General features: G+C 39.7%; 1 protein-coding gene across 3 annotated transcripts; it reads left to right on the plus strand.

Annotated features, from left to right (window-relative positions):
• The first annotated feature begins 1,304 nt into the window (after positions 1-1,304).
• On the plus strand, positions 1,305-27,747 carry etaa1a (ETAA1 activator of ATR kinase a). Of its 3 annotated transcripts, none has more exons than XM_072265439.1 (6): positions 1,305-1,583; positions 10,633-10,788; positions 11,976-12,052; positions 13,133-13,233; positions 21,742-23,969; positions 26,059-27,747. In XM_072265439.1, the coding sequence occupies exons 1-6, from the start codon at positions 1,406-1,408 to the stop codon at positions 26,184-26,186; spliced, it is 2,868 nt and encodes a 955-aa protein (XP_072121540.1). In that variant the 5' UTR covers positions 1,305-1,405; the 3' UTR covers positions 26,187-27,747. The 3 variants fall into 3 exon arrangements, with proteins under 3 accessions (XP_072121540.1, XP_072121542.1, XP_072121541.1); XM_072265441.1 differs by having other exon boundaries at positions 21,742-23,536; XM_072265440.1 differs by having other exon boundaries at positions 10,651-10,788.

The following is a 27,747-nucleotide window of genomic DNA, read 5'->3' on the forward strand; positions in this document are numbered from 1 at the left end:
TGTATGGTTAGGGTTAGGCATGTTGTGGGCATGCTATGTTGGCACTGGCAGCTTGGTGAAACCTGTGGGCTAAACTTCACTGATTTGATTTGATACAAACAATGCATTTCACTGTATATTTCAATGTACCTGTGACAATAAAGCTAATCTTAATCTCTTTAGCAGGACAGATAATACATATTTTAATAATTAAAGAATACACTGTGTCCATGTACTCCCACACATCACAGTTTTCTTCTGTGACTCCATGAAGGGCCCACAAGACTGTGAGACCAAGTCTTTTATGTTGAGAACCCCACTAAAGACAGTTATTCTGGTGGATGTGAACAGGTTGCAAACATGCCCTATTAAGCTGTAAAGCATTACACTGAGATTTTGCTTGTCCCCTCATATAGGCAAGGGATGTTAGGGTAAGATTTTGAAGATGATTAGATGAGTTTTCTACAGAGGTCCTGGCTCATGTGTACCAATTTTTAAAAATTACCAAAAAAAAAGGATCAGGAGGAGACCTTTCAGCCTCTCAAGCCTTTTGTGCCATTGAACAAGACTGGCTGATCATCAGCCTCAATACTGTATTCCTACCCTATTCCCATATGTCTTGATTCATTAAGAGTCAAAAAGCTACAGATATTACATTTAAGTACAATCAACCAGTCAAATACAACCAATCAATATAATAGCCAAAAACTTTTGAGATAGAAAGTTCTGGAGTTGACACCCTCAGTAAGATACTTCTCCCATTTCATAGTCATAGTCCAACTTTATTGATTCTGGGGGAAATTGGTTATTTCAGTCCCAAATTGTCAGCCCTATATTGTGAGGCAATGGTTTGGAGTAACAGTGACCTCCAGTTCTAGGATTCTCAGCAGGGGGAAATATCCTCCGCATAAATACACAGTACTTGAAGAATTCTGTATGTTTCAATGAGGTCACCTCTCATTCTCATAAACAGAGGCAACGGCTTCTCACTCTTTACAAGTAAACATACCCGCCATGGTAGGAACCAGTAAGGCGAATCTTTGCTGTATTCTCAGATACCAAACGGGACTTCAGATTAGAAGATCAAAATTGTTCACAATACTCTAAATGGCAAGATAACTACAGAAGGGTAGACCCGATTTCCAAATTACTTTCGTATCATAAAGGACTTTTCGGTACCTTACTTCGGAAACTTCTGTTATCACCTTAATCTGGTAAGACAGAAATTTTAAAATGCCTATCCAGTTTGATTGACAGCGAAACTGGTTGCCATAGCAACAGCCCCCCCCCCCACACTGCCTGACGCTGTGAGAAGCGGGAGCGGCCGCAACCAATCGGAGAAGCCGAGGCCTTAAAGCATCGGCAGCTTTCCATATGCGAAACAAAGATGTCTGAGGGGAGTCAGTGTCAAGCGACGGTGTGAAGAATGAAAGGGGAGGCGGGCGGCGGTAGCGGTAGCGGCAGGAGAAGGCCAGAGCCGCTCCCAAACCCACCTGTCACACCCGAGAATGCGGGCATAAGAAACGCCCGGCGCACTCCCCGGGCCGGGGGCAACAGGCTGAGCCGAAGCTGCAGGCCTGCAGCTAGGCCCGGGACGGCTGAAGGTGAAAGCACGCTGTCATTTGGAACCTTCTCCGCCTTTCCCAGACTAACCACCTCCTTACCACTAACCAGCGAGACTACTGCAGCCACTTGCTCTTCTGTCATCTCTCTGCCGGTGGAGGAAGATGGTTCACACCCTCCCATCAACTGCATTTCCTCTGCTGCCCTGGTTCCTAACTTGCACCAAACCCCCTGCACCCTCACTGCTGGACTTCCTACTCCCAAGCTGGTTCAATAGATTTCTTGCCTTGGTTGTTCAACCCTGACACGGTCTGACCCTCCCTATCCCAGGACCCTCTTCTAACCCCTCAGGTATCTCAAATGCCTTCACTTCTCATCTTTTGATCTAACATGTAAAGTTGCTCTAATATTGCCAGCTGTCGCTCCAGCTACTGAAGCTGTAAAGTCTTACATTATGCTCGTTTGTCATTTCATAAAACCTACTTTTAATCAAGCTGATTTAATGATTAGTTATGAAGATTCTTGGATTGGTAAAATGTGGAATAGAATTATAATCAGTCTGGGTGAAGTTAAGTAGAAGCATGTTTCGGCAATCTTTGATATCAGTTGTATCTATGCTTCTGAATAGTAGAAATGACATAGGGTAAGCAATTAATAAGGATATTTATTTATGAATTGTGTAATAAGAATCTTAGAATCCTACATTAAAAGAGTCAGCTTGGCTCAACTTGTAAAGTTGACCAGTGGGTATCCATTCCTATTAATCCCTTTTTGTGGTACTTGATAGTACTACATTGCCTACTATGGCTAGGTGATTCAAGTGCTCATCTGGCCACGTAAATACTGTCAGAAATGGAGATTCGGGCGGTACTTGTCACTGCCTGGGTGAAGAAAGTCTCCTTCATATTCTCTGTAAATCTCTTTTCCCCATACCCAATCTGTGCCTTGTTATGGAGAAGATTTATCTTTATACCTTTCAACATTTTACCTTCCTGATTTTGTATTAAACATGCCAACTAATCAAGATCTGATACAACAGGGGTCGGCAACCTTTTTGCTCTGTGGGCCAGATTGCGTATTAATGAGCGGACAATGGGCCAGATAAATGCCATAAAAACTTGAAATATGGGAATTATCCGTTTAGGTACATCTAGTTATGTTTTGCCTCAAATTAATGAATAATACATGCTAGAAAATCTTTTGTGCTTAAGGTTGCGTACCCCTGTGATACAACTTCCTAAATGTATTATCTACCTGTGATGCCACTTTCAAAGATCTAAGGACTTGTAGTCCAAATTACCTCTGTTTCTCAATGATCTATAAGGCCCTCCCACTTTTGGCCTAACATTAATGCTCCCAAAATTGTATCACTTCACATTTGTCTGGATTAAACTCATTTTTCAACCCATTTCATCAACACATCAGTATCACTCTGCAGTCAAAGACTAGCTTCCAAACTATCAACAACACTGCCAATCTTTATGTCATTTGTAAGCTTGCTGCCCACAACCAAGATATTCATGTACAGTGCCTATAAAAAGTTTTCTTTTTTTTTTGTTTTACAACATGGAATCACAGTGGATTAAATTTGGCATTTTTGACTCTGATCAACAGAAAAAGACTCTTTCATGTCAAAGTGAAAACACATCTCTACAAAATGATCTAAATTAATTACAAATATAAAACAAAATAATTGATTGCATAAGTATTCACCTCCTTCAAATCAGTATTTAGTAGATACACCTTTGGCACCAATTGCAGCCTTTAGTCTGTGTGGATAGGTCTCTACCAGCATTGGACATCCAGACACTGCAAATTTTCCCGGTTTTTATAAAACTGCTCAAGTTCTGTCAGGTTGCATGGGGGTTGTGAGTGAACAGTCCTCTCCAAGTCTGTCCACAAATACTCAATTGGATTGAGGTCTGGACTCTTGACTTGGCCACTCCAGGATATTAGCTTTGTTGTTTTTAAGCCATTACTGTGTAGCTTTGGCTTTATGCTTGGGGTCATTTTCTTGCTGGAAAACAAATCTCCCAAGTCGCAGTTCTCTTGCAGACTGCGTCAGGTTTTCCTCCAGGATTTCTGTGTATTTTGCTGCATTCATTATACCCTCTACCTTCCAGGGCATGCTGCAGTGAAGCATCCCCACAGCATGATGCAGCCATCACCATGCTTCATGGTAGGGATGGTATGTTTTTGATTATGTGCATAGCATTTAGTTTTATGGCCGAAAGGCTCAATTTTGGCTTCAACAGACCATAGAGCCTTCTTCAGAGTCTCCCACATGCTTCTGGCAAGCTCTAGCTGAGATTACATGTGAGTTTTTTTCTGTTGTCCCAGTTGTATGCACGGTCTCTCCCACCTCAGCCACTGAAGCTTGTAACTCCTCCAGAGTTGTCATGGGTCTCTTAGTGTCCTTCCTCACTGGTCCCTTCTTACATGGTCATTCAGTTTTTGAGGATGGCCTGCTCTAGCCAGTTTTACAGCTGTGCCATATTCTTTCCATTACTTGATGACGACTTAACTGTACTCCAAGAGATATTCAGTGACATGGAAATTTTTTTGTATCCATCTCCTGACTTGTGGTTCTCAATAATTTTTTCGCAGAGGTGCTTGGAATGTTCTTTTATCTTCATGGTGTAGTTTTTTTCCAGGATACTGACTTAACCAGCATTTGGACTTTCCAGACTCAGGTGTATTTTTACTATAGTCATTTGAAACATCTTGACTGCTTATAGGTCTACAAAAACAAGTCTCCATTTAACCAATTATGTGACTTCTCAAACCTATTGGCTAGGCACCAGTGATGATTTGGTGTGTCATATTAAAGGAGGGTGGGTAAATGCTTATGCAATCAATTACTTTGTGTTTTATATTTGTAATTAATTTAGATCACTTTGTAGAGATCTGTTTCACTTTGATACAAAAGAGTCTATTTCAGTGTCAAAAAAGCCAAATTAAATCCACTGTGATTCAATGTAGTAAAACAAAAAAATATGAAAACTTCCAAGAGGGTGAATTCTTTTTATAGGCACTGTATATTACAAACAGCAAGGAACCCAGTATCAATTCTTGTGGGACACAAGACACGGACACTCAATTGCAAAAACAACTTCTATTATCAGACTTTGTCTCCTTTTGCCAATCCAATAATGGACCATGGAAGCTTGTCAAGGGCCTTACTAAATTCCATGACAAATCACATCTACTGCCCTACTTCCAATACACCTCGTTACCTCTACAAAGAGTTCATTCAAATTGGTCAGACAGTATCTGCCCTTGACAAAGCCATGTTGGATAGTTCCTGCTATTCCAAATGATTATTAATCCTTTCCCTCAGCATCTTTTCCTGTATCCTGTACCACTGCTGTTGGGCTCACGGGTCTACAGTTACCCATCTTTTCCCTGCTGCCTTTCTTTAAGAGTGAAATATATTTGCCCTCCTTCAACGTTCAGGTGGCTCAAAAATTTGAAAATGTCAGCCAGAATCCTAGCAGTCTCTTCCCTTTCTTTCCTGTAACAGACTGGGGTAAATCCCATCCAGTTTAGGGATTTATCTACCTATAAATCCACTAAGGCGTCAAGTATGTTCTCTTTATTTACCAATAAGTAGTTGTAAGATCTTGAATGTATGTTTACACTGGACAAATCAAATTAGTAAAATTATATAGAAAAAGATTCCTAGAGAGTATATGAAATGGATTTCTAATTCAGTATGTTGAACTAGGTCATTTAAGAAGCGGGCTATTTTAGATCTTGCACAGTGCATTAAGAAAGTGTTAATTCATTATTTTATTGTAAAGACACCCTTAGCAAACAAATGTGCAATAGAGTACCCTGCTAACAAGGACAGGCGAACTTATAAAATCAGTTAAGGAAATGGCAAAGAAATTGATAAATTCTCTGTCTCTATTGACAGAAGGCGGCTCAGGAATATCTTCCAACGATCCTGGAAAGCTTGTATCTGAGGGATAAGAGAAAATTGTATTGGTAAATAAATATTAATATAGAAGTTAATGAGCTTTATAAATACTAAATACCTGATTATCCTTATTTCAGTATTTGGAAACTGTTTGCTATGAAGATAGTGAGTGTTCTGGTTACCACTGGCTGGGAACTGACATGGACCTGATGGGTTAAATCAAGAGGGAGTGCAGCTAAGGTTCCCCAGTGGCAGATCTGTAAGACTGAGTAAGGCAAGATGCTTATTCTGTAGGATTTTGACTCATGGAAAGCAACTTCATTGGAAGATACAATATTGTGAGAGGGAAGTAAAGCTGGGTAAATTGATATTGTTTTCTCTAGCTGAGGAGTCTGAAAGTAGGTGCAACAACCTCAAAGTAAGAGATTAAACATATTTCATTTACAGTTGAAATGAGGAGAAATGCTTTTACTTTTGGTGTGGTGACTTTAGAATTCACTTTCCCAGAGGACCTTGATCACCATTTGTATTCAAAACTGAGATCAACAGATTTCTAGTGGGTGCAGGACAGAACAGGAAATTGGTGTTGAGATAGAAGCACAGCTGTGATTTTATTGAACTGTGGACCAGAGTCAATGGGCAAAATGGCCTATTATTTCACGAGTGGCTCAGTATCAAATTTTGTTTGATAATTACCTCAGTAAAGTACTTTGAGAATTTTCCCAACATTTAATTTGATTTGTTAATACTCTGGAGGAAAAAAATAAGTATATGATTGAACAAGGGTTAAGAAAGTAATTTGAAGCCTTTAATAGATCCAACCTGGATAAAGAAGTGATATAAACACAGAAAGTTAAGGAAATAATCCTAATTAAAGGAAAGAAAAAACATGTCTTTCACAATCTAAGGCCATACCAAAATGTTTTGCAGAGAGTTAGGATCTTTTAGATGTATGGTCATAAAGCAAATAAGTGTGAGTGCTGGTTTAGGCACAGTCAGGCCTTGCAAATAACTTTTAGTAATGTTCATGTAGTCTGTTACATCGGTGTTGACTGATGAATAAACGTGGATTAGTTGGTTGCCTGTAATTCCTCTATTCTACCAAATATTTGTATATAGTATTTTTATCTGTACTTGAGGCAGTTGCGTAGCCTTGGTTGTTGCACATACTAGGCCCTCATGTCACAAGGTCATCTGTTGCAGTCGCTCAGGGGAGGAGATGCTGAAGGCAATGTGGCAGAGAGCAGGGATGCAGCGGACACAATACTGGGTTGGATGCTGGCTCTTCTTGTCGTTGCTTCCCTGCAGTGTTCGTAGGTGGAAGGCAAGCTGGATTGCATTCCTCTTCAGCTGCGCTCACGTATGATCAGGACTGCTGCATCCTTGTTCTTGCAGAAACTTGGCTCCAGGACAACATCCCATGCACTATCAAACTACAGGCCCTGACTCAGGGACTTTGGTTATAGTATTTTTTTGGACTATGCATTTTCATTTCTATCATAATTCTATGTGCTATTTGTGCCTTGTGCTGCCTGTGACTTTTATGTATTGTGTTTTGCACAGGAGGAATGCTGTTTTGTTTGGCTGTATTCATGTGTATAGTTGAATGACAATTGAACTTGATCTTTAAAATAGGATTTGGAAAGAATTATTTAGAATTTAAAGGATAGGAATGTTCAGATGATAGGGCCATCTCCTCTTTCTCCCAATCACTTCTCCTGCACCATGCTAGTATTAGACTCTGGACCATTTCGACAGGAACTGTAATTCGTGTCCGTGAGAGGGACTGTCCGCTTGCTAAATTCCTCCCAGCACTACATCAGTTTTGTATCCCAGACCGTATACTTGAACTGTAATGGACACAGCAAGTGAGAGAGGGACTATGTACAGGATAGACCTCTCCCTTGCAATGGCCAATAGGTATGGGTGAGGAGTAGTAACATAATAATCCTTGCCTGGTTAGTACTGGGGCAGTATTTGGCAATAGCATCATAATTCTATGACTATATAGCATTGAAAAAGGTCCTTCAACCCAACTTGTTCAAGCAGTACTTGGAGCTATGATGTGTTGGCCATTACAGAGACTTGGATGGCTCAGGGACAGGAATGGTTACTTCAAGTGCCGGGTTTTAGATGATTCAGAAAAGACAGGGAGGGAGGCAAATGAGGTGGGGGTGTGGCACTGTTGATCAGAGATAGTGTCACGGCTGCAGAAAAGGTGGACGTCATGGAGGGATTGTCTACGGAATCTCTGTGGGTGGAGGTGAGGAACAGGAAGGGGTCAATAACTTTACTGGGTGTTCTTTATAAGCTGCCCAATAGTAACAAGGATATCGAGGAGCAGATAGGGAAACAGATCCTGGGAAGGTGTAATAATAACAGAGTTGTCGTGATTGGAGATTTTAATTTCCCAAATATCGATTAGCGTCTCCCCGGAGCAAGGGGTGTAGATGGGGTAGAGTTTAGGAAGGTTTCTTGACACAATATGTAGATAAGCCTACAAGAGGAGAGACTGTACTTGATTTGGTATTGGGAAATGAACCTGGTCTGGTGTCAGATCTCACAGTGGGAGAGCATTTTGGAGATAGTGATCATAATTCTATCTCCTTTACAATAGCATTGGAGAGAGGTAGGAACAGACAAGTTAGGAAAGCGTTTAATTGGAGTAAGGGGAATTATTAGGCAGGAAATTGGAAGCTAAAATTGGGAACAAATGTTCTCAGGGAAAAGTACGGAAGAAATGTGGCAAATGTTCAGGGGATATTTGTGTGGAGTTCTGCCTAGGTACGTTCCAATGAGACAGGGAAGTTATGGTAACCGTGGTGTACAAAGGCTGTAATAAATCTAGTCAAGAAGAAAAGAAAAGCTTACAAAAGGTTCAGGGAGTTAGGTAATTTTAGGGATCCAGAAGATTATAAGGCTAATAGGAAGGAGCAAAAAGGAAATTAGGAGAGCCAGAAGGGGCCATGAGAAGGCCTTGGCAGGCAGGATTAAGGAAAACCCCAAGGCATTCTAAAAGTATGTGAAGAGCAAGAGGATAAGACGTGAAAGAATAGGACCAATCAAGTGTGACAGTGGGAAAGTGTGTATGGAACAGGAGGAAAGAGCAGGGGTACTAATGAATAATTTACTTCAGTATTCACTATGGAAAAGGATCTTGGTGATTGTAGTGCTGACTTGTAGCAGACTGAAAAGCTTGAGCATGTAGATATTAAAAAGGAGGATGTACTGGAGCTTTTGGAAAGTATCAAGTTGGATAAGTCGCCAGGACCGGATGAGATGTACCCAGGCTACTGTGGGAGGCGAAGGAGGGGATTGCTGATCCTCTGGCAATGATCTTTGAATCATCAATGGGAACGAGAGAGGTTTCGGAGGATTGGAGGGTTGCGGATGTTGTCCCTTTATTCAAGAAAGGGAGTAGAGATAGCCCAGGAAATTATAGTGGTTGGTAAGTTGATGGAGAAAATACTGAGAGGCAGGATTTATGAACATTTGGAGAGGTATAATATGATTAGGAATAGTCAGCATGGCTTTGTCAAGGGTAGGTCGTGCCTTAGGAGCCTGATTTAATTTTTTGAGGATGTGACTAAACACATTGTTGAAGGAAGAGCAGTAGATGTAGTGTATATTAATTTCAGCAAGGCATTTGATAAGGTACCCCATGCAAGACTTATTGAGAAAGTAAGGAGGCATGGGATCCAAGGGGACACTGCTTTGTGGATCCAGAACTGGCTTGCCCACAGAAGGCAAAGAGTGGTTGTGGACAAGTCATATTCTGCATGGAGGTTGGTGACCAGTGGTGTGCCTCAAGGATCTGTTCTGGGACCCTTACTCTTCGTGATTTTTATAAATGACCTGGATGAGGAAGTGGAGGGATGGGTTAGTAAGTTTGCTGATGACATAAAGGTTGGAGGTGTGGATAGTGTGGAGGGCTGTCAGAGGTTACAGCGGGACATTGATAGGATGCAAAACTGGGCTGAGAAGTCTAGATGGAGTTCAACCCAGGTAAGTGTGAAGTGGTTCATTTTGCTAGGTCAAATATGATGGCAGTATATAGTATGAATGGTAAGACTCTTGGCAGTGTGGAGGATTAGAGGGATCTTGGGGTCCAAGTCCATAGGACACTCAAAGCAGCTGTGCAGGTTGACGCTGTAGTTAAGAAGGCATACAGTGTATTGGCCTTCATTAATTGTGAAATTGAATTTAGGAGCCGAGAGGTAATGTTGCAACTATATAGGACCCTGGTCAGACCCCACTTGGAGTACTGTGCTCACTTCTGGTCGCCTCGCTACAGGAAGGATGTGGAAGCCATAGAAAAGGTGCAGAGGAGATTTACAAGGATGTTGCCTGGATTGGGGAGCATGCCTTCTGAAAACAGGTTGAGTGAACTCGGCCTTTTCTCCTTGGAGCGACGGAGGATGAGAGGTGACCTGATAGAGGTGTATAAGATGATGAGATGCATTGATCATGTGGATAGTCAGAGGCTTTTTCCCAGGGCTGTGGTGGTTGCCACAAGAGGACACAAGTTTAAGGTGCTGAGGAGTAGATGCGGAGGAGATGTCAGGGGTAAGTTTTTTTACTCAGAGAGTGGTGAGTGCATAGAATCGGCTGCCGGCAACGGTGGTGGAGGCGGATACGATAGGGTCTTTAAGAGACTTTTAGATAGGTACATGGAGCTTGGAGGGCTATGGGGAAGCCTAGTAATTTCTAAGGTAGGGTCATGTTCGGCACAACTTTGTGGGCCAAGGGGCCTGTATTGTGTTGTAGGTTTTCTATGTTTCTAAGCAGACCAAGTTGTTTATGGTTGTTTGTTCCATTTGCATGTGTTTGTCCATCCAAAACTTTCCTGAACGTATACCAGCCTACCTTTTAATTGTTGTAATTGTATCCCCCTCTATAACTTCCTCTAACAGCTCATTCCATAAAGCTACCACTATTTTTATTTATATTTGTTTTATATCAGTTAGGAATTAACTAAATCCACCATATTAAGAAAGACTTGTAAAGAAAAGTATAGTACTTATTCATTTCAGATGCTACTTTGTTAATCTGTAGTTCAAAGTAATTCCCTTTGAGGGATTTGTTTTATATCTTGTATTTGTGTGGCATTGTCTGAGTTGGATAGACATAACTTCCTAAAAATACTTATTTGTGATATTCAAATCCAGTAATATTTCATCTTCCAGAAGTATTGTCATATAAAACACCTAAGAGGATATTCAGAAAGCAACAGTTCACTGCCAATCAAGAATCACCAGTCAATGATTCGGAGTTGCAACAGGATATTTATTGGGATCAGCATTCACCTACCACATTTAAATTGGGTAAAGTAGCAAGTTATCAATTGAAGGATTTGGACTTAAGAAATGCTGCATTTCCTTTTCTCATTGTTGTTCCTTTTTATCAATGTTGTGCATTTGCTCAGGTTTTTTAAGATCTTTTTTTCTCATTGTCTAGCTTCCTACTCCGAACTGGCTCCAGTTTCAGCATTTGTATATTTTGGATCATTCATCATAACAAATCTGCCCAAATTGCTCATCATACCTTAATATCTGTCTTGTTAAATATCAAAAATTGTGCAATATAAATGTTAAAATTATTCTTATATTTTAAATATTAACATTAAGCTGGCTAGAATTTACGCCAGCTGGTGGCATAGTGGCATCAGCGCCAGACTTCGAAGCAAAGGCTCCCTTCAGCGCTTTCCAGCCGTGCTGGGTTGAGCACCGAGCTAGCAACTCGGCCTCGTAAAAAATTAGAAAGCCTGCTAAAAAAAAAACGCCATCATGACGGCATCCCGATGACTCCACTCGGAGTTAAGGGCTCTCTTCTTCTTCTTTTGGCTAGAATTTATTGCATACGTTTTAAACTCTGTTTTTGTGGTTAGCTATTAACAAGCTTTACTGAAGAAAAGAGGATGTTAATGTGACATTCCATTTCAGGCTGGAAATGTTTGTTCTTTATTTGTACAATGTAAAACCATTGTCTTGCATTTTTTTGAAATGACTGACACCTCTGCTGAAATACTTGATAGCAGTACTGAGTTATTAAGCATTTGCCTTCATATAATAAAAAGAAAGGTACATTGGTTAGCAGACGATTTCCCTCCACGCCTCTGACGTAGTGGGCAACCGCATACGAGGCAAGTTACAGCAGTGATTTGCCATTGCCTTCTGCGGGGTGAGTTGCCAAAGAGATCACCAGCTTGTAACCCAGCATGGATGGAAAGCGTACAGGGGAGCCAGCTGGATCCGAACTCGGGACCTTTCGCCCCGAAGTCCAGCACTGATGCCACTACGCCGCCGTATGTTCTAGAATATCAAAGCATTCAAATTAAAAATGAGGCCTGTTTCTAAAACTTCAGAAAACAGAAAAACCTACCATTAAATTGCTTGAAAGAAGTAACCAATAGTTATTTCCTTAAAAATGAATGGTGTCAATTTATATTGAAAATAAATATTTTTATAGAATGCTATTAAGTTAATTTAGCCTCTCACCTGTTGTCTTGCAGGTAATGGAAAGAAGTCATCCGGAACTTGTCCGCATGTGGTAGAAATATCTGATATAGTTAACCGTATTGCTCCTCAGGTAACAATGTAGGAACCCTTAGCTGTTTTCAAAGTGTGATTGAGTAAATATGAAATTAACACATTCACAATTTGCATGTGTTGTTTTTTATTTTTAGACTCAGTGAATAGAAATAAGCCATTCAGCCCTTCTATGTCAGCATCTTCTTCATAATGCCCTATTTCAGTCTGTCTACCAACATAATCTATTAAATTTTTGTTTCATATTTATGAAGTACTTCCATTCTCTGGTTAAAGAACTTTCTGTGGAATTCTTTGGAATGTTTATTGATGGCTATTATACTTACTGATTCCTAAGTTTAAGTTCATCCAAGCTATTTTACCACATGTACTTTCTGAAGTCCTTTCATAATTTTGAATGTAGTTGTAAAGATATTGAATGATTAGTGTCCAGTGGTTGCTGGTGATATTTAGTCATCCAGAGAATGAGCTGGAGAGAACGTTGTTGTATTTTTGACAAGTTAATTCATTAAAGTTAGATATTATCAACAACCTATTTTAAAATAGAAACTTTAATTGCTTGTTTTAAATTTGTCGTTTTACCAATGGATGCACAGGCTACTAATAATTATTAAATAAACTAATATGGCATTTGATTAAAAAGTTGTGCAGCTGAGAATGTGTACTTCATTATTTCTCAAAAAGCATTATTTTTTGTTTATGCATGTTTGTAAGTAAAAAGGTAAATAATTGAGAAAAAGAAGCATAAAGTCAGTATCGTAGAAATTCTCAAAATATAAAATATAATGCTGAGAATGCCCAGTATATTGAAGAGAAGCAGAATTAATATTTCCTCACTTTTCATCAGAACTATAAAATGGTAATTATATACAAGATTTGAAAACCTTTTGTATCTTTGATTTTCAGTTCCGTCCTGGAACATTCACTCATGTTTCTGCATCCACACATGCTGCCCAAAATAATTACTTGTAGCATTTGGGACCTTAAATTATTTTCTAAGGCATCTTTCCATTAGCAAGAGTGGCTCCTAAGTGGAATTCATATTTGAGTGCTTTAATTGCTTAACATTATTGTTTAAGTGAAATATCTTAATAATCAGTCTTCTGTTTGGCATAATCAGCAATCTTCCGAAGTACCTTTGAACATCTGGCTAGGAGAAGATGCAATCCAGTGCAGCCCTGCTGTCTCTTTTCGAGAAAGGATCAAAACAAATAATTCAAGGTATGTACAATTTTATAGTATTTGAAGATAACTTGAGACTTCCTGTAGAATTTTATTTTAAAGCAAGTTCTGTTGATATTAACAAAGGCATTATTAATGAAATATCGAATTCTTACTTTTCTTGAGGGGATGGAATTGGAAAGTTGCCTCACAGCAAGCATTTACTACCTTAGAGGACTTCTGAGCCATTGCCTTAAACAATTGTATTCCTTTTGGTGAAGGTACTCCCAGAGTACTGTTAGATAGAAAGTTTCAGGATTTTCAGATGGAGCAATAATGATGGACTGGGAATATATTTCAAAATGACAATAGTTTGCACTATGGACGGGAAACTGCAAATGGTGGTGTTGCCTTGAGCTTCATCTCAAGTTCTGCTGTTTCTTTCAGATCAGCCAGTTGTAGGTGGTGCAGCCACTGCATCAGGATAGACAGAATAAATGTGCAGGGTGGTTGATTGGGTTGTTAATCAAGTGGGCTGTTTGTATTGGATGGAATTGAGTATTTAAAGATTTCTTAGAGATGTACTCATTTTGGCAAGTGGTAAGTATTCTGCTACACACTTGACGGTGTCTTGTAGATACTGGAAAAGTTTCAAATTGGGCAAGTCAATTGCAGCAGCAACCCAGCCTCTGACCTGCACTTGTTGAAACAATATTTATGTTGCAACTCTGTCTATGGTGATCCCTCCCCACACAAAAGATGCTGATGAAAGTGGAGCCAGTGATGGTAATACTATTAAGTGTCAAGGCTAGTCACTGCTTGGTATCGTGTTACTCACCACTTATTTGTTGGTACCTTCTGGTCAAGATGGCGAAGGGAACACCAATTCCTTGAGCGACGTCTACCAGATAGTCCATGAAACTGCTTATTCTACTTCTTGTATGCTTTTTTTTTCAAAATCTTAAATATGTTTCTGGAGCTGTTGGATCCTGTGATTTACAGTTTGGATATTGACTGAGTGATCTAGTGCTCTGCTGCCTCTGAGAAAATTCCAGGAAAGTAGTGCAGGCCTCAAGGCGAAGCTTACAGCACATGATCAACTCCATTTCACTGACTGAAGCATCCATTAATTGATTAAAGCGTTGAGGATTGAAACATCAAATCGAATGCGGAAGGTGTACGAGTATTCAGCACCAACTGCCTGCCTCCTGCTGTGCTGTGACAGATCTCAGCTGGATAAGGAGTCTGTAGGAGACGAGTATCGATTGCTGCTGCCAGATAAAATGTCTGTGTGTGGCTGCCTATCACTTGCTGCTAGCGGATAAGGTGACTGTGTGTGACAGCCTATCTGTCTTGCTGCTCTGCCTCTGCATTCGAGTAGTCTTCCTTTTTTGAGGCTGTTGGAGGATGTTACTGAAGTTCTGTGATTTATGGATTGGATAGACCTCATTTCAATTTTATGTCTTTTATATTCTGTGTTATTTGCCCGTTCTTTCTAATTGTGATTTAATTTTGGCATGATTTTGCAAGTTTTTTTTGTGCAGGGGGAGGTTGGGTTTGATGTTCTTAGAGTTGCACAATTTATTTTTTAGCATGGGGGGGGTGCTCGTGTTGCTGTACTTTTCCATGACTTGTTTTTCGTGTGGGGGGTGTTGATGTTTTTCTTTGTTTTGTGGCTCTCTGGAGAAGATGAATCTCAAAGTTGTATACTCATACATACTTTGATAATAAAATGAGCCTTTGAACCTAAATGTTGTCTAGGTCTTACTTTGTGCAGGCTTGGGCAACATCATTTGCCGAGGAGTTACAAATAGGATTTTCTGCATTTTACTGGCATTAGTTTATTATTGTCACGTGTACCAAGGTACAATGAAAAGCTTGTCTTGCACGTTGTTCATACAGATTAAATCATTACACAGTGCATTCAACTAGAATAAGGTAAAGTCAAGAAACACAGGATAAGATGTTAATATCCCTTGTGCCAATGAGTTGTGAGCACCTGTTCGAGACTGCCTTGATGTTGGGAGTGGTGCAGGGTTGACACGCAGTGGTTTTCAAGTGGCATCCTCCTTCCTCGATGTTTCATTGATTAGACCACTACATCTCTAGAGGGCTCATCCCAGAGTCACCCCTTGTTGTGTCCTTCCATTCTCTTGATGCTATCTAGGAGCCCTGGAGAGGTCTTTTCACTTGATCCAAAGCCATTGCTTCTTTCCTCTGCCTCTGAAGTGGCTCTGATGGTTTGCCATAGAGTCTGATCATGGATCCCTAGCTCCTTTAGCAATTTGATGGTGAATGTGTCTATAAATCCCCAAAACCCACTTCTACAGGACAAACAGGTTTTCCAGCCCTGTTGCTGAGCTTCAGCTGCTAGATCTGTATAGCATAGCTCCTTGCGCTCATATGCTTCAGCCGCTGAATCCTCCCGTGGGACTGTGAGTTCTATGATGTAGATAACCTGTAATGAATAGGACCAAAGAACCAACTCAGACCTAAAGCTGGTGGAAAGGTGAGTTGTTTATCGACATCCACTAGCATTTTTCAGCCACTGGCCGTGTTCATCTTTCATGATTTTGGCTTAGGAGGGAGATTAGTTGGTTTTTTTCCTCCCTCCAGGATGAATGCTGCTGGTTTCAGAGCATTGGTCATTCTAGGTGACAAGGAGTTGGTTTCAAGGTAGTGCATCGGGCCCATGTGTCAAAGGATAAGCTAGCTCATATTTTCTCCAATATCAATCCTATTTGTGACAGATGTAATACTGAGCTGGCTACTTTAACTCATATGTATTGGTCTTGTATAAAGTTAGATAACTTTTAGAGAGATGTTTTTAAAATGCTATCAAAAAGTTTTGGATCTGGATCTACAACCTAATTTGCTTATGGCAATTTTTGGGATTATCCCATCGGAAGCAGGAAATACTCCTGTTTCCGCTCAACGTATGATAGACTTTTTGACCTTCCTGGCTAGGAGAGCCATTCTATTGAAGTGGACGGATTCTAATCCACCTATGGTCTTTTATTGGCTCTCCTCCATTATGTTCTGTTTAAGTTTAGAGAAAATAAGAAGTCAGACATTTGATACATCCTTTAAATTTGAGCAAATATGGCGACCTTTTATCCAATATTTTCATTTAATTTGATTTATTACTCTTTTAATCTTTTTTTGAAGTTTTGGATTTGGTCAGAATGGCTTTCTTTTTTTTGGTCGTATCCTCAAAATGGACTGCCCAGTCCCTTTTTTTTTTGTTTTTTTCTATAGTGTAATGTGTTTTTTTCCTTTTCATTTAAAACCCAATGTTTTTTCTTTTCTCTTCATGAACTGATAAGACGAGAATTGTTATTTTCATTTTTTATTATATATTTTATACTAGTTTAACAATATCTATGATTTTGACAATGTATATCTTAATCTTCGTTTATATTGTTACTGATATATATATATTTAAAATAATTCTCCTCTTGATTGTATTCATGCACCTTTTAAATCAATAAAAAGATTAGTAATGAAAAAGGAGTTGGTTGCTATCCTCGTGGTTGGTCTCGATTGCCGCTGCCAGACTCCTCCAGACCTAGTTTTGACGCTTCATGTATCTGCCTTGTGTGAGGCTGGATTTGCAGCTTGCCAAGATATGCTGAGGGTTGCTGGAATCGGGCACAGGGCACAAGCTGGGTCCTCACTGAACCACTGGAGGATTTTTTTTGTGAGGGAAGCACTTCATATGTAACTCTGAGTTACTTCCACCTCTCATGTCCTTCCAGCTGATACTCCTCCTCTCAATGTTTACCCACTGCATCCATTGTTCCTGCTTAGCCAGGGAGACAGCCTTTGTCTGACTCTTCATGTCACTGTATTTCCTCGGCAACCATCTTCCTTCGCTCCGGAATTGTGGCCTTGTGCCAGTTGGGTCCACTTGCTGCCAGACCAATGCTGTCCCTGCCCTGTTAGACTTGCCCCATAATGTCTCTATGCCTAAGGGCTGCTCTTGCTTGCTGCTGGGGTCCATTTCTGCTCAGTTACTAAGGTCTGTGCAGCGTTACTGATGGTCTTGGCATGAGAGTCTTTGAGTGCTATCTGTAGGCACATCTTGGAACATGTGAATTCCTCTGCAAGGCAGTGAAGGATAGTTTAAGGACCCTGTACTATGGAGACTAATACACCTTGGGGCACTGAGCCACTTGTTTATGAACGATGTGATGGTTTACTTGAGCTTCTTCACGATTGTTAGTGGGATCTCATAGACAGTGAGTGGCCACATCACCCAGGGTAGGAGTCCAAACTGTAAGCACCGGAGCTTCAGTTTTCCAGGCAGCATGTTCTTGTCGATGTTATCCAGGCTGTTGATGATGTGTTGCTTTAGTTGCTGCAGCTTCTCTTTGTCCGTGAGGCTGGTGTGTTACCATCTACCCAGGCTTTTGACAGGCTGTTCAGGCACTGTTAGAATTGGGTCATCACCTTTGAAGAACTTTGTCTTTCAGCATTCTCTTGACTATGGAGATACTTCATGACTTGCTGGGTTTGATTTTCATTCTAGCGTACTTCATGTTTTCCTGTAACTTTCCAAGTAGTCGCTTGGTGCATGCTGCAGTAATGGTCAATGTTGTTATATCGTCCATTTACGCCCTAATTGGCGAAGATGAAGTCCAGCACTTGTTCTTTCATCACCTACCACTCATATTGAAGCTCTAATAATGACCTCCATGACCATTATGAAGGTGAGGAGGACATAATGCCTAATTCCAGTCTCTGCCATGTTGTGGTAAAATCTGCAGTTGTGAAGCACAATTGCAGGTCTTGAAAGTACAACTTCACCAGCATTGTGAAGGACTTTGGTATCTGGAAGAAGTCCAATGTTTCCCAGAGGAGAGTATGGGGAATTGAGCCGCATGCATTGGTGAGGTCCAAGAAGATCACATAGAGATTTCCTTTGCCCTTCCTAGCTGCTTGGATCTGGTGCCATATCATGTTTGTATGTTCCAACACCTGGAGAACCCTGAAATTCCTGCTTTCTGTACAGATATATCAATTTACTTGTTTCTTTCCAGGCAGGTGGCCAGCCTGTCTGCTATTACAGGGAAGAAGATTTTCCACTCTGTGCTCCAAAGGCAGATAAGACAAAACTGACTGATGTTTTCTGCATCCTTTTCTTTTGGAATCAGGACAGTGCCAGTCCTTCGCCATGCTTTTGGGTATTATTCGCATTACCCTCATGAGCCTCCAGAGAAACCACAAGACGTCCAATGCATTCTTGCAAAGTCTGTATGGTACTCCACTTGGCCCGGGAGCAGATGCCACCCTTGCCCATCGGAATGCCTTCTCCACTTCTCTCCATTTTAGAGGGTCAAAATCTAGGTGGTAGGTGGGGAGGGGAGGCTGAATTGGCAGGGTGTCAGATGGAATGATCATATGCTCCTACCTTTTCAAGTTGGTGTGAATCTTTTCCAGGTGCTCTTCTAGTTCCTTTTTTTTCCCAGGAACCTTTTACAAAGTTCCACTTTTTTTCTGGTGTGAAGAGACCTTTAACGAACTTAAAGGGGTCTTTGTAGAAATGTGTTCTTGTTTCTTCTTTCTTTCTGCGCAGCTTCCTTAGATTCTCAGCTCCTCTTCAACTTTGTCAGCCAGCTCTTAATATCCACTTGAAGTTGGTTGAGAACTTTCCTCTCACTATCTGGGGCTTTCTTCCACTGTTTCCTCGGCTATCTTATTTCTTGAACCAGTCGCTCAATCTCCTTTCTTCTGGATTTTATTGGTGGTGATGATGTCTTTCCGCTCTTTATTGCACTGACTTCAATCCACTCTTCCCCGCAGCAATAGAAAATGACTCCCATTGCATACAACTTCTTTTCTGCTGTTTCTTTTAATTGCTCCAAAACTTTAATCAAGTTGATGATTTCCTACTCTTTTCAGCAGTTTTGGGCCACTTCATGAGTGGTCTATGCCCTTTGATCTTTCATCCTTTGGAGGTGTTGGTGGGTGGTAGGTTGATTTCTGTTCTAACCTCCTCAGTGACAGGGGTGCTGATGCTCTGCGAACTTTGGCTTGTGTCCGGTCGACTTCACTAAAGTTAGTTGATTGACTTCGCAAGAAGTAGTCGTTAATGTGAGGTAAAATAATAACTAAGCAGAATGAAGTATAAAAGCTACTGAAGAAGTAAAGTGCAGGTAAACAATAAAGTGCAAGGTCATAACCAGGTAGATTATGAGACCCAAAGTCCATATTATCATACAAGAGCTCTGTTGAAGAATCTGATAACAGTGGGATAGAAGCTGCTCTTGAGCTTGGTGGTATGTGATTTCAGGCTCTTGTATCTTCTGCTTGCTGGGAGAGCAGAGAAGAGAGAATGCCCAGGATGAGTGGGAACTTTGACTATGCTAGCTGCTTTAGTGAGGCAGTGAGAAGTACAGGCAAAGGTCACGGAGGGGAGGTTGATTCCCACGACGTGCCTAACTTCAGACTCAGTTCTACAGTTTTTTGTTGTCATGTGCAGAGTAGTTACAATACCAAGCTGTTATGCATTTAAACAAAATACTTTCTATGGTGATTCAATAAAAATTGGCAAAGGTCGATGGAGACATGGCAAATTTCTTTAGTATCCTGAGGAATTAGAGGCATAGGTGAGCTTTATTGACTGAGCCATCAATGTGGTTGGACCAGGATAGACAATCGATCATGTTTTCATCTAGGAACTTGAAGCTGTCAACCTTCTCTACCTCAACCCCATTGATGTTGACAGGAGCATTTGCCCCCTTCTCCCCATTCCTGGTTAATGACCAGCTTTTTTGTTGACATTGAGGTCAAGATTGTTGTCATGATACCATGTTACTGAGCTACTCTAATTCCTTCCTGTACTCTGACTCATCATTATTTGAGATGTGGCCCACTATGATGGTATCAGTGGTATCGTCTGCAAATATGTAGATGGAGTTAGAGCAGAATCTGGCCACAGTCACAAGTGTATAGGGACACATTAGAGAGTAAGGACGCAACCTTGTGAGCACCAGTGCCTAGAGTAATCATGGTGGAGAGTGTGCTGCCTGCCCTTACTGATTAATGTCTGCTGGTCAGGGAATCAACGATCCAGATGCTGAGGAAGGCATTGACTCCCAGGGTCCAGAATGGATAATATTATGTTTTACAGACTGAAGCTTTTATAGAAAGATGGATTATAATGGAAATATAACTTTTTAATCACAGGTTTAAAAAAAGACAAGTCAATGTAATCCATTGAAACCAAAACTATCCATTGTTTCCTATTGAGTATTATGTTCGAGATATAAACAGAATCTCTAACCAGGAAATGTAAAATTTACTGTTAAAATAGCTTTCATGGTTCATTTGCATTTGAGAGCTATTAATTAAGAATTTGTGCCAAAACTTGTTGAAAATATTCGGGCTTGGCTTTCACATGTTTCAATGCATGTAACACTCAGAACTGATAACATTATAAATTAACGTCAAACCTTGCAGAGTACTTGAGTAATAGTCTGAAAAAGCCCATTCACAACACTGACCCAAAAATTCTTCATGTCATATAAATCATTGTGAACTTTTGGATTTCATTTCTTTCTGGGGCAGTTTGACCTTTATTTGTTTTAGTTTCCTGGGGACGCTTATAAAATAATGACATCATTGGGTGACTAATCAAGTTTAAAGAAACCCAGGAGATGCTTTGAATTTAAAACAAGGCTCTGAACCTGTTTGCAAGTTAACTGCTTGATGACTTGTAACATTTGGGTGCAGTTATTCAGGATGTTACCAAATTTAGTTCTGCTTCAAGCAGTTTATTATTGTTTGAAACACATGACCATTTTGGAAACAAGAGAAAATTTGCAGATGCTGGAAATACGGACAACACACACAAAATGCAGGAAGGTTTGGAAGGGTCCTGCCAAAGGGTTTCGGCCCGAAATGTCGACTGTTTTTTCCTATAAATGCTGCCTGACTTGCTGAGTTCCTCCAGCATTTTGTGTGTGTCGACCATTTTGGAAAAGGATTTGTTTCTATCATTATGCTTTGCGTCAATTGTGACCTTCGTAAAATAATAATCATAATTGGAAAAAGTCAATTTCGTAATGGTTTTTCTTAAAAGGTATATTTTTCTCTTTGTAAACCTTCATTCAGTTCCTCAGATTTCAATGATTTGTGGATCTGTATTGATATAAGTTGAGGTATTTTCCCTAATAAACTGAGTAATTTGCATGCTGCTACTACCTTTGATTGCATTTCCATCTCCATATTAATTAAACTTTACTGAAGTTTCTTCCTTTTATGTTTGCATTATTATTTTTTGTGCAACTCTTACTCTTATGCCTTTAATTTCATTTGGTACATCAGATTCCCTTTAATGAAGAATATTAATGCAGGTAAACATTTTCAATTTGGTGGTCTCATGTGATTTTTTTCCCCCAAGGTTAAAATTATTTTTCACCCATTTATTAATCTCTTGATGGTGCGACTTTTGTGCTGTTAACATTTTGGAAAAAGCTACAGACATTTTGCCTTGTGCTAAAGATATTGTATTAAACCAAGGAAAGAAAATGTGAGAAATTTTCAAATGCTTATTCATTTCAGATTTCAAAGAAGCACAGAGGAAGAATTAATGAAGTTGGCAAAAGAATTTGATCGGAATATGGTAGAACAAGATATCAGTTATGGTCAAGAAATTAGTGAACTTAATGAGATTCTGGATGATGGAAATTCAGAACAAACAATATGCACTAAGCAAGCAAACTGTGACATTTCAGCATTGGAAAAGGTGCCCGAGACTAAAATTACTGAGCAAGTTGAACATGATGGAAAAAGGACCCTTCCTTTACTAATGTTGCACAGTCAGAGTAGTAGTCAGAAGTCATTGGATCTAGAAGCTGAAGCTGCTGTCAATGCCTTGTTTGATGGGCCCACTCAGTATACCAACCTTCCCTTGAGTCAGGGCTTCTCAGGAGATGACGGTTCAAGTCCAAAATTAAATGACTGTCATACTGCCGAAGCAGCTTCAACACCTGCAAAAGGCAACACTGATCATGACAGGAGCACGAATATAACAAGCATAGGAGAACAAGTGGTTTCATTTTCAACTGCTTTCAAACAAAAGACAATTCCCCATGTCTCCTCGCCAGTTGAACTGAATCCAGACAACTCTAAACATGACAAAAAGTTGGTTTATGAAGATTCCACTACTGATTTTAACTTACACCAACAAGAGACAATTGACGTTCAATCCAAAGGCAAAACAGCTGCAGTTTGTTCATTTGAATCCGCCCCTGATAATGGGTTTGATGACTGGACGAATGATGACTGGATGGAAGATGACTCACTTATATTGCAAATTTCACAAATCCCAGAACTGATTGATTCTCCCACTGAATGCACACACTTTGCAAACCAGTCCTTGGATACCGCTGGCCAAAAAGTTACAAAGGAGTTTAAGGATGCAAGCGAGCCTAAGGATAATTCTGACGTAGTACCATCTGTGTCATTTATGCAAAGTTCTATCAGCAAGTCCAACAACAAAGAGTTTGTAACCAAGACCTTACAGTTTGGAGAAAAGTCTGAAAGAGCAAAGCCAAGGTTTACGTTTACATTGCAAAACAAAGCAAACTATAAGATATCTGAGGAGCAATCTGTCAAAAAAAGTCAGCCAGATAAAGACTTTAAATGTGCAATTAATACAGTAAAGAAAAAAGAGCAAAAGAATTCTGATTTTTCAACACCTCAACATGATTCCAACCTGTGCAATGTACCCCTAAGGGAATTGACTTCTTTGACTTGTGCAAAATCTTTTAAACAGGAGAATGGATATGATGGCAGTACACAGAAAAAAACAGAGCATTCCCTTGTTTTACAAAAGCTTGCTTCTACTGAGAATTCTGAATTGAACTTGGTTAGTATGCTGGCATCTGAAAGACCCTGTGGTGCTGGCACAGAGAAGGGATCTGATATGGAGATGCAAAGTACTTTTTCTGAGTTTGTGCTTGATGATTGGAATGATGCAGAGTTCTACAGTGAAATTCAAAATGCATTTTCTGAATCTGACGTTTTATGGGAAACTGGTGATGATGATGATGATTTGAACAGGATGTGCGATGACGTAGAAAAGCTGATTGAAAACCAGAATTCTCAAGTGACTTTACACACTGGAATGATAGAATTTAAGGTAGCCAATGGCAACCAGAGTTTAACAAGCAAAAATATGCATCAAAATCAGTGTACCAATCAGCTTAATGGGCAGCAAAAGCATTTAAATCAAAATCAACCGTCAAAACAAAATGTCTTACCTTCATTGAGGGCTCAACCTAGGCCAACAGATTTGATCTGCACAGTCTGTACTATAACTACGTCCTCTACACAAAGCCATCATTTGAATTCTGTAAGCAATTTCCAGAGTAAATCTTTATCAAATATATCCAAAATGTGTGCTCTGAATGTTAACAGAATAGCTCCTGGGTCTGGTTCAAGAAACACTGTTGGTGCTTCAAATCTTCCAGGTTCTGCAGACTTTGGCACTGGGCAGAAAATTTACACATCCACTGTGACCACAGGTCATCCAGTCCCCAAATCATGTGGTATAGCTGGCCTTACCAGAACTCCAAGGTTCACCTTCAGTAAAATTACAAATTCTTCTGTGATTGGTGTTCAAGGGAACACAAGTAGTCACGCAACACAGTATGCTTTTGGCAGCAGGGATCGTGTAAAAAGCTCCATGGAAAGATGTGTTCAGTCAAGCGAAATTACTGCAACTATACAATATCCAACAGCATCTCTAAAGAGACATTTCTCAGACTCTACTTTAGAGCTCAAAGGTGATCAGATTATTTAGTTTTCACCATTTAACATTCACTTGTAATCAGTTGTAATTATTACACTTCTGTGGCATATCTATTCATGCTAGTCTTTTTTTCAGGAAATAGTGTTCTCAAATGCTCATTCAACAAGGAGCATTCCTTTATTTACAACAGAGACGGGGAGCCTTCCCAGTGAATTGTGATCAGGGAATGGGTTTATCTATACTTGAATTCATAATATGAACTCCAAGCCGCTGAGACTTGTTCTCAGAGCAGTACCGATTGAGCTGAATGATCCCCCAGGTAGATTAAGTTGCCTTGATCATATTGTCAGTATTTTAAACATTCCTCCCAGTTTAGTTCCCAATATAATAATTAATATCTTGGTTCCTTAGACTGTACAGATGTTATGTTGATTTTGTGACTGCAGAAATAAGGATTTTTATTCTTCCAAGCTTACACTATTCTCTCCTTCCCATTCAAGCCCCACCATTAGATACAAAGTAACACACACAAAATGCTGGAGGAACTCAGCAGGCCAGGCAGCATCAATGGAAAAAAGTACAGTCGATGTTTCGGGCCTGTGAGTCTTGCCGAAGTATCTCGGCCTGAAACGTTGACTGTACTTTTTTCCATTGATGCTGCCTGGCCAACTGAGTTCCTCCAGCATTTTTTGTGTGTTGCTTGGACTTCCAACATCTGCATATTTCTCTTGTTTGTGATTAGATACAAAGTTATGCTTTTTATACTGGCATTCTTAACATAAACAAGAAAAGTAATTACTAAAAATGGGCTTAAATCTAAAAGGGGAAATGAACATGGTTTGTTTGGAGAGAGATTTAGAGGATACATTGATGGAGAAGGCAAATCGGAAAGAGATTTCAGAGAATAAGTTGAGTATAGAACACAGAGGGGGTATACAATAAAGTTAAAAAGAAAAAGTTAAAGCAGGGGAGGATAAGGGGCCAATATCATTTGTGAGAACGTAACCATCCACCCTCCACGATTGTTACATATCATTCTATTCAGACTTGGCTGAGTTTTGGCATAATTACATATTCCCATTATGTCCCTAATACTCTTGGTTACAACAGATCTGTGTCCAATTTAAAATAAGGAAATGAGCTCAGCCAAAGGAAGTAATGGTGCTGGATAAAGTGGATACAGTTATGTATAGAATACAGCACGAAACGAGCCCCTCATCCAACTAAATCCATGCTGACCATGAATCACCCATTTACACTTGTTCCATTATTCCAATGTTTTTTATTCTCACCACTTGCTCAGTAATTCTCCCCAGTTTCTACCACACACTGGGGACAACTTGGAACAGTCAGCTAACCTACCAACTCACACATTCAAGTTCCACATGGACAGAATCTGATGGTCAGGACTGAACACAGGCATTATGAAGCAGTAGGTCTGCAAGCTGTACCACTATCACCTAGCTTTTTGTGGAAATGGCAGACAGGTTTATGATAGTTAAGTAGTTGTGGGCTACAGTATACAGGTTTAGATTGCAGGAAGGCACAATTATGCAGGTGAAGCTAACTTCAAGGATTCTGTTTAATGGTAATAACCAACCGCAGCAACTTAATCTCACAAGAATAAATCTGCAGATGCTGGAAATCAGAGCAACACACACAAAATGCTGGTGGAAGTCAGCAGATCAGGTAGCATCTATGTGAAAAAGAGTAAACAGTTGATGTTTCCAGCCAAGACCCTTCATCGATCTTGAAATGTGTTTTCTGCTAAATAATCATATCTTGTGATCCACATTAACTGACCATTTTTCAAAATAAAAACACAAGGGATTTAGATGCTGGAATCTGGAGCAATAAACAGTATGCTAGAGGAACTCAGCATGCCAGGTAGCATCTTTGACTGGTCTCAATGAAGAGCCTTGGTTGGAAACGTCAACTGTCCATTTCCCTTCAGAGATGCTGCCTGCATGACCTGCTGAGTTCCTCCAGCATCTTGTTTGTTGGACTATATTCCAAAGTTTGGATTAGTTAAAATTTAAGTAAAACTAAATGCTGCATGGATTGCACATCTAAACTGTTATTTGTCTCAAAGACTGGTGCTTTTTATGTTTTCATTTGTGCAGTTGGTGAAATGGTGGAGAAGCCAGTGGCAAAATGTTCTCAGCAAGAGATTGAAAAAAAGAAGCAAGCAGCATTAGCTCGAAGGAAGATGAAAATGCAAGCCAGCTGCACTCATCCATCAACTGTGTGACTTCATGAATCCAAAAAATGACTTTATTATAAGAAAGTAATGAAGAAATCAGCACTTGAATAAAGGAGTGTACTTTTTCTTTTCTGTGGTAAAACCAGATGTTCGGGTTCTGCATCTTGTTCCTTCTCTAATGTAGCCCAATAAGTTAATGGAGCACATTGCTGAGCAACAGAACTAAAGGTTATGGAAGATTCTTTTATTAAAGAGGAATTTGAAGTATTATCCAACAATGTATTTCTAATATCATGACAAAGTCTGCTTTTCCCACAGCCGCCTTTTCTGTTTTTGTTTATCTTTCAACTGATTTGACTCTGTTCCTGCCCTCTAAGCCCAATGTTTCAGTTTATGGGTACAATTTCAGCAACAGTATTGAGTAGAGGGAAAAAAAAAATCAGGATTTTTTCCTTTAAATCAAGGACATAGATGTTAATTAAATTTTCCCTGCTGCTACCTATTTGAGAAAAGTTCACTTAGCAAAGACTGGGAATTTAAGCGGTGGTCTGCGTGGGTGAGTCTTAACCAGATGTTTCACTGAGAATCCTATTTGAAAGGTTTCCAGAAACAGCTTACTGGTTATGCATGAAATACTAATCAAAATTTGAACTGAGTTCCTCAGTGACACCAGCAACCTGTATCAGACTTCTCAGATTAAACTGCACAATTATGAGCTGCACTATGTATTTAAATAGTTTGCCTTAGTTTAATTTATGTATTTTGCTTTGCAAATGAGGTGCTTCCAAGAAGTTTCATTCTTGCTGTAGATGTTCCATCTTAAAGAGAGTCTGCTAATGTATATGTTTTACTTTCTTATTGTTGTTAAGTAAGTTGTTTTTAGTTGGTTTAAAAATGTTTTGGTTTAAAGCTCCTGTACACCATTTGACTTTTCTTCTAAACATATTAACTGCTGCCCCAGATAGCTGCCCAGAAGCATGGAAATCGGAGTTTTTTTTTCATTTTACGCCATAGAGTTTTATGTTCATTTGTCACCACTTTGGTGTTGCTTAAAACATAAGCACTTTCCATTTTTCTTTAGTACGATGAAAGATCTGTTCTAAAACTCAGACCCAGACAAATGTTTCATTTGGGTTCATGTTGTCATGTGAATAAAGCTGTTGTGACATTTTTAATATGTTCATAGATGACTGCAATAATGTTCCATAACTTTTACTGCATAAATGTTTTATCATAAACATTCTCTGTTATCTCTTATAATCTACCTCAAAACATGAACATTTAATTAAACTATTCTTGACCCTGTCCAATGGTTTATTTAATGTAATAATTCGGTGAAATATTTGTGATACTTTGTCAATTATTAAATACATACCTTTTAGTTAAATTTGATACTTTTTTGTTTTGTATGCACTACATTGTTAATGTTTGTGGTCTAAGACTTAAAGAGCAGTCTGAGAGCAATTGTAATGTTCCAATTCTGCAGCATTATTCTTTGCAGTAGGTTTCTGCTGACCTCTAATGCTTTGGCAAGTGTACATATGTAAGTGTTTATGTATACCTGGTGCTTTTTAACCAAGAGTCTAGACATCTAATAAAGAAAAATTTC

The sequence above is a fragment of the Mobula birostris genome, chromosome 8 (assembly GCF_030028105.1).
Source record: "Mobula birostris isolate sMobBir1 chromosome 8, sMobBir1.hap1, whole genome shotgun sequence".
Lineage (NCBI taxonomy): Eukaryota > Metazoa > Chordata > Chondrichthyes > Myliobatiformes > Myliobatidae > Mobula > Mobula birostris.